General features: G+C 33.1%; 1 protein-coding gene across 1 annotated transcript; it reads right to left on the bottom strand.

The window, feature by feature from the left end:
- Positions 1–9,675: 9,675 nt before the first annotated feature.
- LOC132716910 (transcription factor E4F1-like) lies at positions 9,676–19,036 on the bottom strand. Its single transcript, XM_060700245.1, has 5 exons — positions 18,879–19,036; positions 16,094–16,649; positions 15,545–15,727; positions 14,773–14,871; positions 9,676–13,816 (listed from the first exon to the last, which is right to left on the bottom strand). Exons 2-5 carry the CDS (start codon positions 16,538–16,540, stop codon positions 12,356–12,358), a joined length of 2,190 nt encoding a protein of 729 aa, XP_060556228.1. The 5' UTR covers positions 16,541–16,649; positions 18,879–19,036; the 3' UTR covers positions 9,676–12,355.
- Positions 19,037–19,783: the final 747 nt, after the last annotated feature.

Here is a 19,783-nt window from a genome sequence, read left to right as displayed (position 1 = left end):
TCCCAAATTGATATAATTCAGATTTTCTACTTTCAAACACTTAAATACAGAATGAAATTTATGCCTAAAAACTCAGGTCAAACTTGTAAATCAGTGTCCTTATCGATTTATTCTAAGAAATGATATGTAAATAGAAAAAAACTATCAACGAAATATTTCTAGAATAAATCCAGGCAAATAAACTTCAAACATAATACATTATACATTTGAGAATGCTATTTAGAATTGCTTCGTGTTATATTATAGTGGGCATACAGACAATAAAATATAAGTTGTATTTTTATTTCTCTTGGATATGTCTCATTAAAAAAAATTGGTTAAAATCATCAGCAATTAATAGTGTATTTCTTAGATTATTTTTATTAACAAGGTAAAGATGTAGAGGCCAGAGCACATCGTTTTTATTTTAATTAAAATGTCACTTAAGCACTACAGTGTTTAGTTGTACTTTTCAACTTCACACTAAATTCCATTTTCAACTTGTTTGCTTCTTACAATTGTATAGCATTTCTAAAAGTATTGCATGTAATCCGCTGGTTTATTAATTACATGTTTAATGTGTACTTCCTAATCGCCTGTCCAAAAATCAGAACAGGTGAAGCAGAATCTATTTTTAGAATAGCGAAGGTTAACTCATATCATGACCTAGTAAAATATGTAAACAAACCACAAGAATCGGAAGTAGAACTGATATTATAACTTCCTTACCATGAAAGACTACATGGCGGTAAAGTGTCTTACATGCATTTTCAAAAATAGATATTTATACTAACCATTGTACTGTATCTAATATATTAATAACTGCTGAATATTCAGCTAAACCAGCGGTATGATCGAGTCACGAAAATAGTTCTTCTTTTATTAATGCGCGAGTTATCCTAGAGTCACGAAAAACTTTTGATTTGTTAATAATAATGTTTTGTATAATGTAGAAATATTTATTTCCTACTAATAATGTCTTGGAACTCAGAGGTTACACCTTTATTGTAGTATAATTTGCTGTCCTACTTTTTCGACAGCGGTAAATCGTTTCAGCAGTAATTTGCATATTGCGCAATAATACTACGGGACTACAACGTTTTTATCAATAATATACGTTCATATTTTAACTTGAATAACTTAATTTGAAATTGAAAAGGCTAAATATGTAAGACATTAAGATATCCAGACAAAGTATGGGAGTTTTGAAGGATCAAATTCATGTACTATTTCTTGGGCTGTTAATTGGTTTAGGACACATTGCGCGATTGTAGCCAACGAAATCCCATGTGTAGATGACTTAGCTCTGAACGCGCCTGAGGGCGCGTCCGTCGCAAAAAGGTTGTTAGGTGCGTATTTTGCAGAGGTACTATCCATGTTAACTGGCGATATTTCCATTCAAAATATGATATATTCTATTTTATCCGCATTCGAAAACGGTTCAACAAATGTGATATGATGTGTTTAATTAAATCTTAAGGATTATTGTGCCCAAGTGAAAAAGGTATAGATTCGAGCAAAATACTTTGAAATTACATTAATTTGACCGCTAAGATCAAACTCAGTTATGAGTCAATGTCAATCCGAGTTATTGTCTATAAGGTAATTGTGCTCAAGTATGAAGACATTCAATACAAAAAAAACAAAGTTATAAAAATCAAGATAAATTCAATAATTTGACCTTTAAGGTTAAGGTTATTAATAAGTGACGGTCACGATCAATTGGTCTACTTGACCAAGTTTGAAGACAATCCATTTTCAATTAAATAAAAAAGTTATAGCCAATTATAGCAGAAAATAAGCAAAATTCAAACATTTGACCTTGAAGGTCGATGTCATTTATAAGTCATCGTCAAGTTCAGTCTGGTCTATTTAAATGTTGTTGTGTCCAAGTATGAAGACAATCCATGAAGGAATAAAACAAGAGGGCCATGATGACCCTAATATCGCTCACCTGAATATAAATACTCTTGATGACAAGACGTAACTCGATTTGTAAACAATAAGAGAACCTAACGTTTAAGACATTTAAAACATTACTGGTTACTTTTGCAATGGAAAATAATAATAACTTAATGAGACACTGGTTGCTATTCAAAATCAGAAGTTTCTTTCGAAGTCACTGAATACTATGAAATTCAATGGTAAAATCACTCGTTGCTAAGAAAATTAAATGTTTGCAATGGAAGTCACTGGCTGCTATGTAAAAAAGTCAATGTTTATTATGTAATTCACAGGTTGCTATGGAAATTTACGTTTTGCTATGAAAAACCAATGGCTGCTTTAAAGACACTAGTTGCTATAGAAGTCATTGGTTGTTATGAAAAGCAAGCAGTTGCTATGGAAAGGCCATGGTTGCTATGGAAAGTCAATGGTTCACGTATTCCTATTTGAAGTTACTGTCAGTTATGGAAGTCAATGGTTACTGAAAAAGGTCATTGGTTGTTATCGAAAGTCATCAATTGCTATGGAAGTCTATGGTTGCTATAGAAATTCAGTGGTTGCTATGGAAGTCAATGGTTTGCTATGTTAAAAGTCAATGGTTGCAAGAGAAGTCACTGATTGCTATGGAATGTTAATGGTTGCTATGGCAAGTCACTGCATGTTATGGAAAGTCACTGGGCGCTTAAGAAGTCTGTGATTCCAATTGAAAGTGAATGGTTTCTATAGGAAGCGGATGGTTGCTATGAAAGTCTATGGTTGCTAAGAAAAGTCACTGGTTGCTATGGAGGTCACTGGTGGCTTTGGAAAGTCAATGGTTGGTATGAAAGTCAATGGTTGCTATGATAGTCATCTATTGCTACGGGAAGTCACTGGTTGTCATGAAAGTCTTTGGTTGCTATGGAAAGTCACTAGATAAAATTGGCTTATTGGTTTATGAGGAGTTGTCGTTTAAAGTAAAAGTTTATGGACAGGCGACGGACGAATTACAATCACAAAGCTCATCTTGTCCCTTTGTGACAGGTGTACGAAAACAAATGGCCATCAGTAACAGCAAAGGCAACAGCAACAGATCAGACAACATAACCGTAACAATAGCTTGAACTGTGTCTCCGAAAAAGTCTAGAACAAAGAGATAACACATAGACTTTTAACTCAAATACAAAAATGTATAGGTATGGCAAGAAGCATCCACATAATTATCATGTTTCAAAATCATAATTTATTTTATTGACCATATACTTTGTTTCAAACTAAGTATTTCAGTAATTTTATCTTTGAAAAGTTCATGCATCATATGCCTGTTAAGCATTCTACAAAACAAAGTACAGAGAGCCATTTATAGCATGTCAGTGACATTTGTTTCTTAAAATAGAAAATTGGGAAACGAATCGTCAGCTTAACTAATTTACATATAGAGAGGGACCCAGTAGATTAGAGGTATGAGGGGTTTCCTTATTGTTTATATATTTCATCAACAGCAAATTTTATCTTCCATCTTCAGTCCTTTTGATCTGACATTTATATTCGTATATTCGTTTTGACGGCTTTTTAACCCCCCCCCCCATTTTGAGGCCTCAAACAGTGAAAAACTACTCTATGTTGGCCCCAAACACTGTTTTTCATTTGAGAAATGTTGTTTAAAAAGTGATCAATTTTTCTGCGCCGCCCCCATCAAAAATGTACATCAATGGTTTGCCACATAGGGGAATGTGCCGCCTTCTGTTTGGGGGTTTTGAAGGGGGCGACAGTCCCCCTCATCGCCAATTAAATTTTGAACATGTGACAGGCTAAAAATGGCTTCAGGTCGGTCGTAAGGTAACGTGTAACCAACGCTGAAAAGCCTTTTACTCTATCTCAATCCATTGAGAAGTTGAAGCATTTTGAAATCAGTTTTAATGAAAAAACAACAACAAAAAACAATGCAAAATAGTGACTTTTTGCAATTTTGAGACGTCCCCACGTTGCCATGGTAACAGAAAATTAAAGATTGAGCATGCTGTTACAGAGGCTATGGTCCAGTCAACATTTGTGCCAAGTTTCATCAGTATTGAAGCATTTTACATAGTTTCATAGCAGTTTGAACTTGAAACAGGAGGCTTTTCAATGAAAACGGCCATTTTTCACAATATGCTCACGAGCGATTTATCTAAAAATAACATATTTAACCTTCACAAAAGCTGAAGGCTGCGTAAAAGTTAATTGTAATAAATAAAACTTAATCAAAAAGGTAAACCAATGCGGACAAAATGGTTCATGACAATATCACCTCTTTTTCTTAGTAATTAGTTGGAGGTTTTAAAACAGAAACAATACAAAATTCATGTTGACCAACTTTATTAATGAATACATTAACTAGGATAAACTATATAAATAACCAAATACATAACAACAGCTATCACTTAAATATCAAAGCTAAACATTCAATTAATTTGTTTAATATTTCCATTCTCCATAAACTGTAATTTTTTTCCATATAAGTATAAATAACACATAATATTATTGCAGAGTTTTGTATATAAATATATTAGATCAATATGAGAAAAAGTGATATTCTACTATATAAGTTGTAAACAAATTGTATCATAATTTTTTTATTAATAAAGTTTAAAGAACCTGACTGCTTGAATCCCAAATATATATATAAATTCCACTGTAATAAAAAAAAACTTTCAGCAAGAAAATAGTTTCGTCCATGGATATGCCATGCTTTGACCCACACAGCATTAAAGTAATCAAGATGTTTCACAAGTTTTATTCTTGAAAAACTTAATAAGCAGTACGCCTCCAGATTCATTCTATTTTTCATGAAACTATTGAAAATGTATTCAATGGTAAAATATTGTGAAGTGAACAATGTCTTTTACAAAACCAAATTAAGGTAGCAAAAAGAGACAAAATATGCAAAAATAACCTTTGCTGTGTTAGTCATGCAGCAGAAATATGGTGTTAAATACTGCAAAATCAGTTAATAATCACACAGAACATGTAAATCATTACTTGAATCTAGATCCTTTTAACTTTTCTTAAAATCTTATTACATTTTTCTCAAGTTTGATTTTCTTAAAAAAAATTTTTTTGCTCATTCTGGAGGCATGCAACTTTTAAAATTATAAATCTTTTTAATGCATAAAAAACTTTATCATAAGGTAAAATGGGACCATACATACATGTACTATAAATACAGGATTTTTGTACAATGTACACCTAGATGTGAGTCATAGGATGTTAAGAAGTTTGTTTATTAAATTGTTATATATGTACAGAATAAAGCTTGTATTACATAACCCTTCTTAACATCATTTACAAAAAAGAAAAAAACAGGAAAATGTTAATACTTCAATGCTGTATAAAAAAAGTATTTTTAACATTACACAGGTTTTATAAAGATATCTCTAAAAGGCAACAATATGGTAACAAACATTTTATTTTTGATCAGATTTGACATTCTACACATAATACAGGTAGGAGAATGGCTGATATAATAATAAATAACTGGTTCACAATTTGAGGTGAAATTTCTTTCTCTTTCTGTCTTTTTTACCCATACAATACTAAATATCTTATCAATCATAAATGGTCTTTCAATTTGGACAAAAACATTTAAAGTTCAACTTTCAAAGATGTAATGATTGATTGAAATTAATGCATTTTGTTCTTGAATTTATCTTTTTTCATTTTTGTTACATATCTTTAAAAAAAAAATAATAAAAAATAAACTTAACAACACTGACCCATTTAGCATTTACAAGCATTCAATTCAGTACTTTAAGTATAATCTTCAATTTGAAATCCCTGCAAGTTCAATGTTCAATAACCTCAAAATGACATATCTATAACCATTGGTCAGCTCAGAAATAGTAAAAAATACCATAAACTTCATAATAAATGCCCTCCCCTAAAAAGGCACCCACCAGGTTTTTCTGATAAGAAAAAAATTCTTCTCATCTGTGCTGAAGAGTAAATCCATAATTTTATTCAAATCCTTCAGAATCCATTTTATTTTATAGTAAACACAAAAATGTATTATATAAACTTTAAGACTTTAACAACTTTTACTGTTATTATGAAAACTTGTTTAAAACCAAAATGTGTTTACAATGATTTTTGGATTTAGTAAAAACTGTTTTAATAAACACCCCCCACCCACTTTTGGAAAATGTTTAGCACCCGGGGGCATTTAATAGGAATTTTACAGTAAATTTCAAACTTGTGAATCATTTTTTAGAAAATGTTAAGCACCCCAGCGAATTTAATAGGAATTTTATGGTAAACTTCACTGAACTTGTGAAAATGTTAAGCACCCAGGGGCATTTTATATGAGTTTTACGGTAAATTTCACAATCAATCTGAGAACCAGTTATTTGAATGGATGTTCAACATGAAAGCATTCCTTGTACAATCAAACACAGCATTATGTTAAATGAGATAGATGATCTGTAAAATATGAAAAACTATGAATAAATGAAAACAATATACATATATAATATATAAAATGCATTCTGAGTGAAAAGAAAAAAGAAAACAACATCAACAACTAGTGATTAAACAGCAAAAAAGGTAGTAGGTACATGGGTTGATATCTTAACAAAACAATAATCTATATATAAAGACACACGTAAACATTTTTTTCTCACTTATAAATAACTAATACTCAACAGTCACAAAACAATACACCCAATGAAAATTGCTACATTTTATCACCTGATTAAAACATGTTAAGAACAACCACAGCTATTGAAACCCCCCCCCCCCCCCCCAAAAAAAAAAAAAAAAAAAGTGTCAGTTTAGTTTAAACGTATCTATTTCAGGTATTTTGTGATGCAATCTTGAAGCTACTTTGATGTCCATTTCCTTGAACTAAATCATTATCTACTGTACCCAGGGTGACACACTGACACACTTGTGACACTATCCCACAATAACCGCCCCTCACAATCTTAATGTAACAAGAAAACAGTCTATTACCAATTATCACACAGTAATGAAATTCTACCCAGCATGCATAATACAAAATATCATAAAATAGAAAAACAAGTAAATCCCAAACAGAATATATTCCTCTTAAATATAATGCTTTCTGTAAAAAATAATAAACAAGCAGACCCAACAGCAGACCTTTTACAAACTTCCTCTTTTTTCTTTTCTTTGAGAGATGGACAATAAGCAACATTTGTTGACAAATTTTTACATGATTTTTCATGATACTTATTATAAACATAACAAGAGGGCCATGATGGCCCTGAGGTCGCTCACCTGTATATAGCCCCCCCCCCCGGCCCAATTTTTACCCAAGGGCTTTTATTTGTTTATTTGAACAGACTTGGTAGACACCCATAAGAAGATGTTTCATGCAAAACATCTAAGTTCTAGCTCATTGGGTTTTTTAAAAGAAGATTTTTTAAGTTTTTACTATACACATAGAGTAAAAAACAATGACACCCCTCGGGCAGGGCCAGTTTGACCCCTGGGCTTTTATTTGAACAAACTTTGTAGATATTTACTTAAAGATTGTTTCATGCTTAATATCTAAACTCTAGTTTATTTGGGTTTTTTAAAGAAGATTTTTAAGTTTTTGCTATGTATATAAGGAAAATCAATGACCCCCAGGGCGGGGCCAGTTTTGACCCCAGGGCTTTTATTTGAACATACTTGGTAGACACCACATTTAGAACATGTCTCATGCTTAAATATCTTAGCTCTAGCTCTTTGGGTTCTTTAAAAGAAGATTTTATAAGTTTTTTACTATATGCATATAAGGAAAATCAATGACCCCTGGGGAGGGGGCCAATTTTGGACCCCAGGGTTTTATTTGAACAAAACTTGGTAGACATTCACTAGAAGATGTTTCATGCCAAATATATAAGCTTTAGCTCTTACAGTTTCTTTAAAAGAAGATTTTTTAAGTTTTTACTATATGCATATAGGAAAAAATCAATGACCCCCTGGGGCGGGCCAATTTTTTGACCCCAGGGCTTTTATTTGAACAAACTTGGTAGACATTTACTAGAAAGATGTTTTATGCCAAATATCTAAGCTCTAGCTCTTTTTACGGTTCTTTAAAAGAAGATTTTTTAAGTTTAAACTATATGCATATAGGGAAAATCAATTACCCCCAGGGCGGGGCCAATTTTGACCCCAGGGCTTTTATTTGAACAAACTTGGTAGACATTCACTAGAAGATGTTTCATGCCAAATATCTAAGCTCTAGCTCTTTGGGTTGTTTAAAAGAAGATTTTTTAAGTTTTTACTTTATGCATATAGGGAAAATCAATGACCCCTGGGGCGGGGCCAATTTTGACCCCAGGGCTTTTATTTGAACAAACTTGGTAGACATTCACTAGAAGATGTTTCATGCCAAATATCTAAGCTCTAGCTCTTACAGTTCTTTAAAGGAAGATTTTTTAAGTGTTTACTATATGCATATAGGGAAAATCAATGACCCCGGGGCGGGGCCAATTTTGACTCCAGGGCTTTTATTTGAACAAACTTGGTAGACACTCACTAGAAGATGTTCCATGCCAAAAATCTTAGCTCTAGCTCTTACAGTTCTTTAAAAAGAAGATCTTTTAAGTTTTTACTATATGCATATAGGGAAAATCAATGACCCCCCGGGGGCGGGGCCAATTTTGACCCAGGGCTTTTATTTGAACAAACTTGGTAGACACTCATTAGAAGATGTTTCATGCCAAATATCTAAGCTCTAGCTCTTAGGGTTGTTTAAAAAGAAGATATTTAAAGATTTTTCTTTCGGTTGCCATGGCAACCAGAGTTCTGCATGGAATTAAATTCTTTGAACAATTTTTAAAGGTGACCACCAAAGGAACATTCCTGTGAAGTTTGGATGGAATTGGCTCAGTGGTTTATGAGGAGATGTCATTTAAAGCAAAAGTTTACGGACGGACGACGGACGACGGACGGACGACGGACGGACGGACGCCGGACGAAAAGCGATCACAAAAGCTCACCCTGTCACTTTGTGACAGGTGAGCTAATAAAAAATTCAACTATTCCAAATTTAAAGGGCATTAACTGCTGTGTAAAAAGTAACAGACACGCTGAATTACTCAAGGTTTACCCATATTTCCGTTTTTTCTTATTTCCAAAAGTTTTTGTTCAATAACCAAAATGATATAAATCCTGTGAACATTTCAAGATCCCTACATATAATGTACATACATGTATTGTGTAATACACTAATTGTCTGCCAATCTCATTCCTGGGCAACTTCTTTACTTTACTGTACATAACTTTTGTAAACTTAACAAATCATTTAACCTGAAAAATAATCACTATAATTATGTTGTTTCCACATTTGTATTTCTATTCATTTTTTTGTTGAATACTTGTCTTAATTCTGTATTTTTGAATACTAAACCCAATTAGATCTGAAAATGAAACAATGCACACCCCAGGAGTGCATTGATGGGCCTTATACCACACAGCGCAATCTCGACAGAGTGGTCTTCTTTAACGCAACATTTTAATTTTTTTTTCTCACAGCAACACTTTCATCTAATAAGCAACAACTCTCAATAACAACCAAAAATCTTGCTCTGCTATCATCACATCATATTAATTTGGTCAAAATGACATCAAATCAAAAAGCATTACTACTTGTTCTTTCCAAAACTGTTAACAATCAACAAGATATTCTATATAAATTACATGGAATAATCATCTCAACTTGTAATAACAACTAGATAAATAATAAATAAATTCTTCATATACAGACATACATGCATCTCCTATTAGTATTTGAAATATAGTTCATATAAAATAAATAAAAAGTATATAATGTTTTCAATAAATAAACTGGCCGAGAATATATTATTCAAAACTTAGAAGAATAACGGAATTAATAATTATCTGTATGTACATGTATCAAAATTCCATCAATTATCACATTTTTAGAAAATAACTACTTCTAAAAGCTTGTACTTGGTGTAAAAGTACTTTAAAAAAAAAATTATAAAGAAAGTTATATTTTTTTTCATAAACAAAAAAAAACCTGTCGACAGTTGTTTTTTGTCCCAAGAATTTTGTTCATCTCATTTGGCTGGTATTTCTAACTGATTTCGATGTCAAAATCGAAGGAAGCCAGAATATTAATATGAATTGAAGAATAAAATTGTATTTTACATGTATTATGATTTTTTTTGCTAAGGGAGGTAATCATGATAGGTTTATATAAGCTTCACAAGTTTTTCCAATGGAGGTTATGAGGTTAATCAACGAGAAAACATTAAATATTTTATATAATAAAAGAAAATCATGAAACAACCAGATAACCTTTTCAACTTAATTTGTTCATTACTAAAGAAAGCAAAAAGCAAACAATTTCAACTCAAAGCTTTAACAAATATAGCATGGACATTTTCATTAATAAAAAAAATTTTGACATCACAGACTTTTGTTGTTGAAAACATATAACATATAATTTCTTTCTACCAAAGCAGTAAAAATAAAAGCTCTACCATTGCACAATACATTTGAACCATTAAAAGTGCTACAAGCTAAAAATGACATTATGCCATTTGTGACCAGAACACCAATCGGACCTGACTCTATACTGTTGGCTTATCAACTTGATTCATTTAAGTCGCAATAAGGAGAATGTATTCCATCAACAACTTGATTCATTTGAAGTTCAAATCAGAAAAAGTTTAAACCATTAAAAGAGTCTCAAACAACACTCATTTCCAGTTGTAAAAATGGATGTTTTTTTTTTAAATCCCATTTTTCTTTTTTAAACATATGGAATAATCTTAAAGTAACTCCACTGAGGTCCAAAAGCCTAAAAACATAAAATTTGAATTCCTTACATAGGTCAGCTGTGGTACTTAAAACAGAAAAATATGCAAAAAATTAAGAAATATACTTAGAAATAAAATGAAAATCCTATTTTTATGCTATTCTTCACCAACTTTTTTTCACAATTACAATAATTAATTAGCAAAAACAGAGTAAGCAAATGATCTGAAATTTTGCACACAAGTTATTGGTCTAGACCTACAACAAATGAAACATTTATTTCGCAAAATTATTTCAAGTACCAACATGTAAAAAATCCTCAATCGAGTCCCTTTAACGTGCTGACTACCTGTAATGGATTCACCCTACTTTGAATTTGGAGGAGGCCATTTCAAACAATAAAAGGATTTCATAATCAAAATACAAGATTTGAGCTGCCAACTGTATAAAGTCTTGTAAGAACTGCATGGGTAACCTAGCTTAATACTGGTGGCAAAGGTTGTCACTTTCGAACCCTACATATTAACATCTTTTGTTTGTTTGTCTTGGGTTTTACGTCACATCGACACAGTATAGGTCATATCGCGACGTTCAAGCTTTAACTGGTGGAGGAAGACCTCAGGTGCCCTTCCGTGCATTATTAACATCTTTAAACCTTTGACAATACTATTACCAAATATAAACAGCCTATACCCCAAGTTTGATTTTACAAGTATTTTTACACATTTTCATGCTTATAACAAACATTATTACATGCTTATAACAAACATTAACAGTTCATAATTTTAGTATACACGGTAACATAACAATGTAGTCAGTAAATGTGACATCAATGTGATGACAGTGAAAAAATATGATTAACTTATTCCATATTTATGTGACATGCCTGTGCCTTACATGATAATAATGTACAAACTTTATGTGACATCTTTTTTTGTCTTACAAGGTAAACAAGTAACAACTTTTAATGTGACATGCTTATGTCATAAATGATGATAACAAAACAAAATATATTCTGTGACATACTTTTGTCTCAAATTATATCATTATAAATTGTAAATGTGTAACAAATTAACAGTAAATAATATAGAACAATCATTTCACAGAAAATGTGACACAGTTTGATATTACATAATTATTAAAATGATTACGTTTGCACTAAATGTGACGCATTTCAATCTTACTTAGTGACAGTGTTTTCTGTAATTGTGACACATTTTTTTTATCTTTATGAATAACAGATAATGCAGTATATGTAACACACAGCAATGATGTGACACCACTTTCTATATATAGTACTATACAGTACTGTAAATGTGACACCAAACATTCAAAGCTTTCCGTCATAACTTGAGTATTAGGAAACAGAAGAAAAACAACATAAATCAATAACAACAAAAAATAAATACATCCCCTAAAACTATGTATGCCACCCACTAATCTATATGAAATAAAATTGCACAAAATCTTTGTATTTCATATCTTAAATACATACTATTAAAGGCAAACAAGAAAGCACCTTGCTATCAACAAACTGATATCAATACTTGTTACCACATTTGGATAATCAAAAACTAATTTCAGGAAAACAAAAAAAATCCAGGCTTAAAAATTGCCTGCAACTTACCTATATTACATTAACGTTTTTAGAGGATAGCATTATAGTATTTGTAGAATAAATCTAAATATCCATGTTTGGTTCTAGATGCCATACCATATGAGCCATGAACTCGAGCCGGTTTCCAAGCTTCTTGTAGCATTTCCTACAAGTGAACGGGTCGGCATTGTCGGCCGAGTGAAGAGTGTTGTGCAGCATGCTCATGGCATTGTCTTCGAAATAAATACAACAATGATCACATTTGATAAGCTTTGGCGTGTCCGACCTTGCCTTTTGAGCAGCCGGTTGAGTGGACAAAGTAACCGAGGGTACGAAGGCAGGAGCACTCAGGCTCGGAGCTGGCAAGATTGTTGGTAAATTAGCGATTGGAGTATACTTGTTCCCGCCCACATTTGGTATGAAAGTCAGTTTCGGTAGTTGTTGATTAGCTGCCGGGTTTGTTACAATAAAAGTTGTTTGGTTTTGACTTTGGCTCAAATTATGCTCAACTTTTGCTTTAATTAGCTCATTTATTCGTGGATTTAGTAGTGACAACATTGGCTTCGGGGCTGTACTCTGATAGTCCTCACTGGAAACAGTTTTTGTTTCAGTGCTTTGAGTAACTGGGGCTACGTAACCTGGTTTCTTTGACTTTGGACACGGCTTTGTATAACCTTCCGCCGGCGATGAGATTTTTCCCTCCTTTGATCGTGCATTGTCTTCAGTTGATTCTCCGGCTACGTTACTTCCTGTATCGTCGGAACAATCCATTTTTTCACTGCTGTCACCTTCACTTTTCTCACCATCTCCTTCACGATTAATACCAACAGAGTCTTTGGATGAGTTTTGTTCACTTTCTGTATCATCAGCTTCCATTTCTGACTCGCTTTTCTCCACGTCTTTGTTATTAAACTGCAGTGATGTAGGTAACATGAACATGGACATTCCGTCCCCATTGACAACCGTTGTCGTCTCTTTTCCAGCTACAATCTCCAAACTAGAATCGGCTGACTCGTTTATGACCAACTTCGGCTCGCCAAGGTTAGGAGAATGACTTGGTGTAGAAGCTTTGATTCTGAAGCATTCAGCAATTTTGGCTCGTTCTGCATCTTCAATGATTTTCTGCTGTTGTAACGCAAACTTCTGAGCATCAGCATTGAGTTGTTCAAGCTCTTCTTGATATTTCTTCTGGACTTCTAATTCCGCGGCTTCTTTAGCCATCCTTTCCATCCCCTCCATGAGAAGTTTACTACTGAGGGCTGACACATTGTCTAAATTAGCAGGGATGTAAAAACCATTGTTGTTCGGTACTTTGAGAACGATGCCTGTAGATTTTGTATCCTCCTCGGTTTTAATTGTATCATATTTGTTCATTCCTTGTTCATTCTTCTGCTGACCCAGAGCAAATTTTGCTATAGAATTCTGGGATGGCTGAAAGCTTGCATTGTCCTTCAGACTGTTCAACACAGTGTCATGTGTTAACTTGTGAGATTGCATTTCTTCTAATGATTCGTAGGCTTCCCCGCATCTGTGACATGTAAATACCTGTAACAGATCAAAAATAATTTCTAATTAGCTCTGATTTTATCAAGTTGTAAAAAACTTGGAATATTTTAGAGTATTTAAAGAAGACTGTAATACTGTTTTGTAGTAGCAATCAAAGATTCAAGAATGTTTCTTTCAAGATATAGCTTCCTGCACAATCAAACTAAGAAAAATTCTGTCTATACTATAAACTTAACTTCTTATTTTATTTGGCAGCATTGCATCCTGATAAGAGTGCAAATAGGTCTGTCTCTATAATAGTGACATAATGAACCTTTGTAAACACAGAGTGCTAAAGTTAGTGTACAGAAATTTAAATTTGTATCATACTAGTATGAAATGAATCAAACTTGCAGCAAAAAAGACCAAACCTTTTACAGTTTATATTACTTCATTTCACAAATAACGTATCATCAGTGATTAAGGCTGTTTTCATTGAACAACTTACTTCCAACAGTTTTGGTTCAAATCCAGACAGACGCTTTGTATTCTTGGATTATTTCATATAAAGAAGCTATCCAGCTAACTCATGGTAATGTTGGTGGTTCTCTCCAAGTACTAACTTGTGCTTGAAATAATGCATGATGGGGCACCTAGGGAATTACTCCCCTAGTAATCATAATGTACTTTACAGAGCTGGTATAAATTAAAGCCCTACCTCTCAACGTACACTTTAAAAGTACAGTCTAACCTATCAATGTACACTAGCCAAGTAATATGAAAGCATGGTCTTTATCAACAAATGGTTTCTATAAACAGGTCATTCTTTTAAGTTTTCAAATTGGATGAAAAAAAGCTAGTCTGTGAATGTTAAAGACTTTCTATATCTTCTGTGTGCAAGGGTGGCCTTTAACGGCAAGCCTGACTGTAATTTTCATTGATTCAAAATTATTATCAGCCAGTGATTTATATAAGTAGAAATATCTTTTTTTTCCATGTTATAACCGAGAGCATACCTGCTGCATTAAATGTTGCTGCTGTAGATGAAGATGTAAAGCTTGCCGTCTGCTGAACTTCATATCATTACATATGTGACATACGTTTGCATCTTTTGGCTAAAAATAGTAACAAATGACACAACTATAGAATGCAGCATTTGGTTAATAAGCAGTAATTATTTACGAAATCTGCATTCACTATGCTGAAAATTATATATTAAAGTGAAGTTTATAATGCCCATCAAGCGAACCAGTGAAAGTAAAATTAAGTTTACATTTTGTCATTATTCCCTTCAATTTCATAATTTACTTGTAGATTATTATGATTTAATTCGAAAAATGTTCATCATGTGTACTAAGTAAGTAACTTGCTTTAAGTTGAGTTACTTTTGCTATCAAAATATGCATACAGGGCATTTGCTCAGTAACAGATAGAAAAACTTTTAATTACCATAATTTATACATGTAAAACACACATGTGTTGAATTATTGTATTTGGCAATGTTGATTGGTCACTATGCCAAAAAATAAAGATACATTATCATACATTTAGTAAATGTATGTTTACTAAAAATATATATCATTTTTATTTCTCTTTCGCTGTAGTGACCAATCAACATGCCGAACACCTGTGGTAATATATAAAACATGTAATCTCGATTTGGATATCAAGATTTTGTACATTAATCTATATTTTTAAATATAATTTTTCCTTTTTTTTTATTCTTAATTTGTATAACAATCTGGAGGATGAGGCATACATATTTCAAGCTTTCAAAGCATATTATACCTGGCAATGAACTTTCATATGTTGCTTCACGTGGTCACTTCGTGTAAATCTTCGGCCACATATAGAGCAGGCGTAAGGACGTTCTCCGCTGTGCACACGGACGTGGCGCTGTAACTTGGACGGCGTACGATATGTTTTACCACACACTGAGCATTCATGTGGTGCTTTTCCAGAGACGTGTTCCTGCGAAAATACAAGTGACAGACACAATGTTTAAAGCAATATAAATCACATATAAATTATATGACAATAGCTTTCATTAATTAAGCAATTAACTTATGAAAAACAAAAATCTAACTTGAACGTATTTCATTTGAACAAAGTACAATTTTGTAAACACACGACCTCTGACAATATCTATGAAGGTTTCAGGTTCGGCAAAAGCCATTTCATATTTTAACTCCCGAAAATACTGTGAAAAATGAAGACTTCAAGTTTTAAAAGTTCTAATATTCACTAGTATAACGAAGGGCAGATAATGTTGAAAGGAAGCATTTATAAGTTATTTTAGTAACATCTACAGGAGATTTCAGTATTAAGTGTGCTTACCTGAATGTGAAGTTGCATATCATTTGTGGATTCAAACTGTTGACCACAGTAACGACACATATACTGAGTGATGACCTGCATTCCGGATGACGAACCACCAACAGGTTTTGACAACTGTTTTGTTAATGTCGGCGACTGTTTCAATGACAATGCCTCTGTCATTGTGGCCACAATTGGATTTTTACTCTTATCGTTTCCGTTCGCCACGGGTGCAGGCGCGATTGCAACATTTGTAGGCGAGGTTTGTGACTGTGAGGCTTTACTACTGGCAAGCTGGGCAGCAATTTGATTTATCAACGACGCTTTCTGTCCAGTCTGTACTACCTGGCTGGGAACTGTTGAAGATACGGGGCTGGTTTCAAGGTTTATAGTCATGCCAAGTTCTGATGCAGTTACTGCACTAAGAGATCTCACTGAACCGGGCTCGATTTTCAGTCCTATTTCCATGCTGATTAACACTGATGAAATAATGAAATCCAACCTCTTGATTGTAATTTAGCACCTCACCCGTCTCCCTGTTATGATTCTCCTCCTAAAGGGGCATTCGCTGTATGGCCTATATAAAATGAAAAGAACAACTTTTATTACAATGGGCCTTTAAAAAAGGAATCAAAACAATATATTAATTAATCTAAAACAATAGTTCATCTCTGGTTTGGAAAGGGAATGGAAACCTTATTTTTGAAGATGTTTTGAAGCATAATATGGCACCGATTCATCCATCTTTGTTCTAGCAGTCTTCACTCTAGGTAATCAAGCACTTGATGTGTTTTTGTAATACTCTTTGACCTAACAGGCAGCATGAAACTGCATAGACTCTATCTAGTCATCAAACTCCAGTGTATGGTGACCAGACACTGAAACTGTACTCAAGTTGAGTTTGGAAAAGTGTGTTGTAGGCTGTACTTTTAGGTGGTTCAGAGTGGACCTTGATGTTTTGTTGCAGGAAGCATATTAATTGTTTGCAGATTTGCTTTTCAACCATGCTGACACCGACTTTGTGATTGTTCCAAGTTAGGTATCTTGACACCAAAGTACTTTGCTGATTTAACTGATTCTAGGATGGTATTATGCAAGGTATATTGTGTTGGTATAATATATAAGTTGATATTTTGACTTTTTTGAGAGATTGAATTTGATTCCCATATTTCAAGCTTGTATCTAGGTCCAGTTGTAGGTGGTAGTCCTGAATAAGAAGTTACAATAAGAGGAAGATACACAGCTTTGTCATCTATATTAAAGAGTCAAACTTTAAAGTAATTTAAGAAGTCAGTAAGATCATTTATTAATACAGATAGGAAACAGGGGAGTTCCTAGGACTGAAGTGGGATTTTCCAAGTTTTCACGGTGCAGCACCAAGTTCACAATAGATTAATCAACCTGTTGCACGTATTTTCAAAGCTGTACTGTAACTATAAAAGTTTGGAAAACCCAAAATATTCTTTATATTTATATTCTTTGTTTGTCATAAACAGGCCCGTTCTAGTATATTTTTCCCTCAAGTTGACTCCAGGACTACTTGGGTGACAGGTTTAAGTCACAGAGATTGCTGTAATATACATGTATAAGACTGTTATTTGTAGTCCAGTGCTGGGGGGGGGGGGGGGGCAATATTTGTCCTGTCCATATTAAACATGCTTAGATCCCCCAATCCCAGGTAGTCACATTAGTTTTAGAAGCCATGAAGAGTAATTTGTTAAAATAAATAAGACATGTCAAATGGTTCCAACATATGAACATAATACAAATAATTTGACATAATTATAGTAATTATTACTTTAAAGATAATACTATATGCTCATACTGGTATTATATAAGGAAATAAATGGCAAATTATTATTTTCTGTTTATCATTATATGTCTTATCCTAACCAGGGACTTTAAGTACAGTCCAATTAATTTCATTAAAACTTGTATGTTTTAAATTGGTACTCTATAATTTTAATTAACAATTTTATTTTATCATTAGGCCTATTATTATTTTAGGTAGCTCTATTGATATATAAAAAATAAAACATATTTAATTAGTTGTGAATTTTATGGATAAAATCAAAGAACAGTTTCGTGGATCGTATGTAAAGTTCTGCAAATATTAAGTTTCTTTTTCAAAGGTCTCCCTAAGTGGGCCTCTTGCTGATACGCATACACAAAACCAGACCTTTTGACCTACATACGTCAATACACTAAACACGTGACCGCCCATGTATATCCACTCACGTGACCTGTCATTCTATATTTAGCTGAAATTCCACTCCGATCAAGTCTAATATATCGGAGTCTATTACGCAATTTACGCTACTTTCGGTTTTGAAATATTCCAAAAATTGTTTCAAAATAAGTTAATATTTTTCACTTTTTCTAATGATAGCCACTTTCACAAGTATAAACATATATTATACAGCCTAAGGGCTAAACATTCCGAAGCGCCATCTGTCGGTAGTAGCTTACGATTAATTAATACATGAACGAGCCGAATCCCTGTCAAATCCTTATAAACTGTTTCCTTCTTCAGAAACGTATAAACATTGATATTTACGTTTTAAATCATCTATTTTCTGTAATATCTGACGATTAACTCATCATTTAACCCAAAATATCGCTTAATAAAATAGAAACTCAAATCTGGGAAACCTGCCAATCGATACGGCTAGGGCCGACATATTAACTGTCTACTGACCTTAAAAGGGTAGTAAATAGGGTACAGAAAAACTTTTCATATTTCAATATTTACTTCAAATATTCCAGAATATTTTACACAAATTAAAAGAGTAAAGAATAATCTTACCTATGATGTTAATTGTACATTCCTAAAAGCCATAAAACTCCTACTATTCAGTGTTTTCCACAGCGAAAACCCCTCGTACTCAAGTAGGGAGATATTCTTGTTTCAGCCTGCAGGGATTACGGAAGGGAGGTAATTTAACCCTTACTATGTAAACATCTACCTTTGAGGCCCGATAAAGGTGTGTCGATTGGGGGTATGGTATCTATAAAGATTCGGGGTATTATATTACAAGATTGGGAGTTAAGGTTTTTAGAGGAAAACGTGTGTGTAGGTTTGGCCGAAAGTACCAGATTATAATCAGGTACATGATGTATCAATTACTAAGGTACACATGCAGTAGAACTTACTAGTTAGCATATTCTTGATTCATATCAACATGATTGGTGCACGAGGAAACGATCACGTGCAGAATCGGTTACCCCAAATCAGAGAAGAACGTATAAAGTATATACCTATGTACACACTTAATTATTTTGTTTAATTAACGTAATGTATTAATTAATTAAAATCGATTTAGCAATATATATTAGCTTTTTTTTTTTTAAGTAAATGCATACTTAAACTTACTTTCCTATAAATAAACTCAAATTAAAATGAATATTTATTTTTAAGCAGGTTATTCATTTTGATCTTTATCATAATTAGTTTACGAAAATTATTGCAGAAATCCTGGACTCAGTTCATTTGTTGAAAACCCATCTTTGGTGCAAAGGTATTTTGATTATTAAAAAAGGGGGAAAAAGCCAAGAAGCCTGATTTTCATGTACCTTTCCCCATACGACCAGTGCAGACCAAGATCAGACCAGCCGACACATCACAGAAATCAATGGTGAATGAAAGACGAAAAAGTCCATTAAAGATATTAAACGGGGTTATAGTGTTACATGTGCTTATTACTGAAGCAA

The sequence above is a fragment of the Ruditapes philippinarum genome, unplaced genomic scaffold (genome assembly GCF_026571515.1).
Source record: "Ruditapes philippinarum isolate M1 unplaced genomic scaffold, ASM2657151v2 ctg4772_1_1_1_1, whole genome shotgun sequence".
Taxonomy (NCBI): domain Eukaryota; kingdom Metazoa; phylum Mollusca; class Bivalvia; order Venerida; family Veneridae; genus Ruditapes; species Ruditapes philippinarum.
Note: the sequence above shows the minus strand (reverse complement) of the source record. Positions and strands in the feature narration are given on the sequence as shown.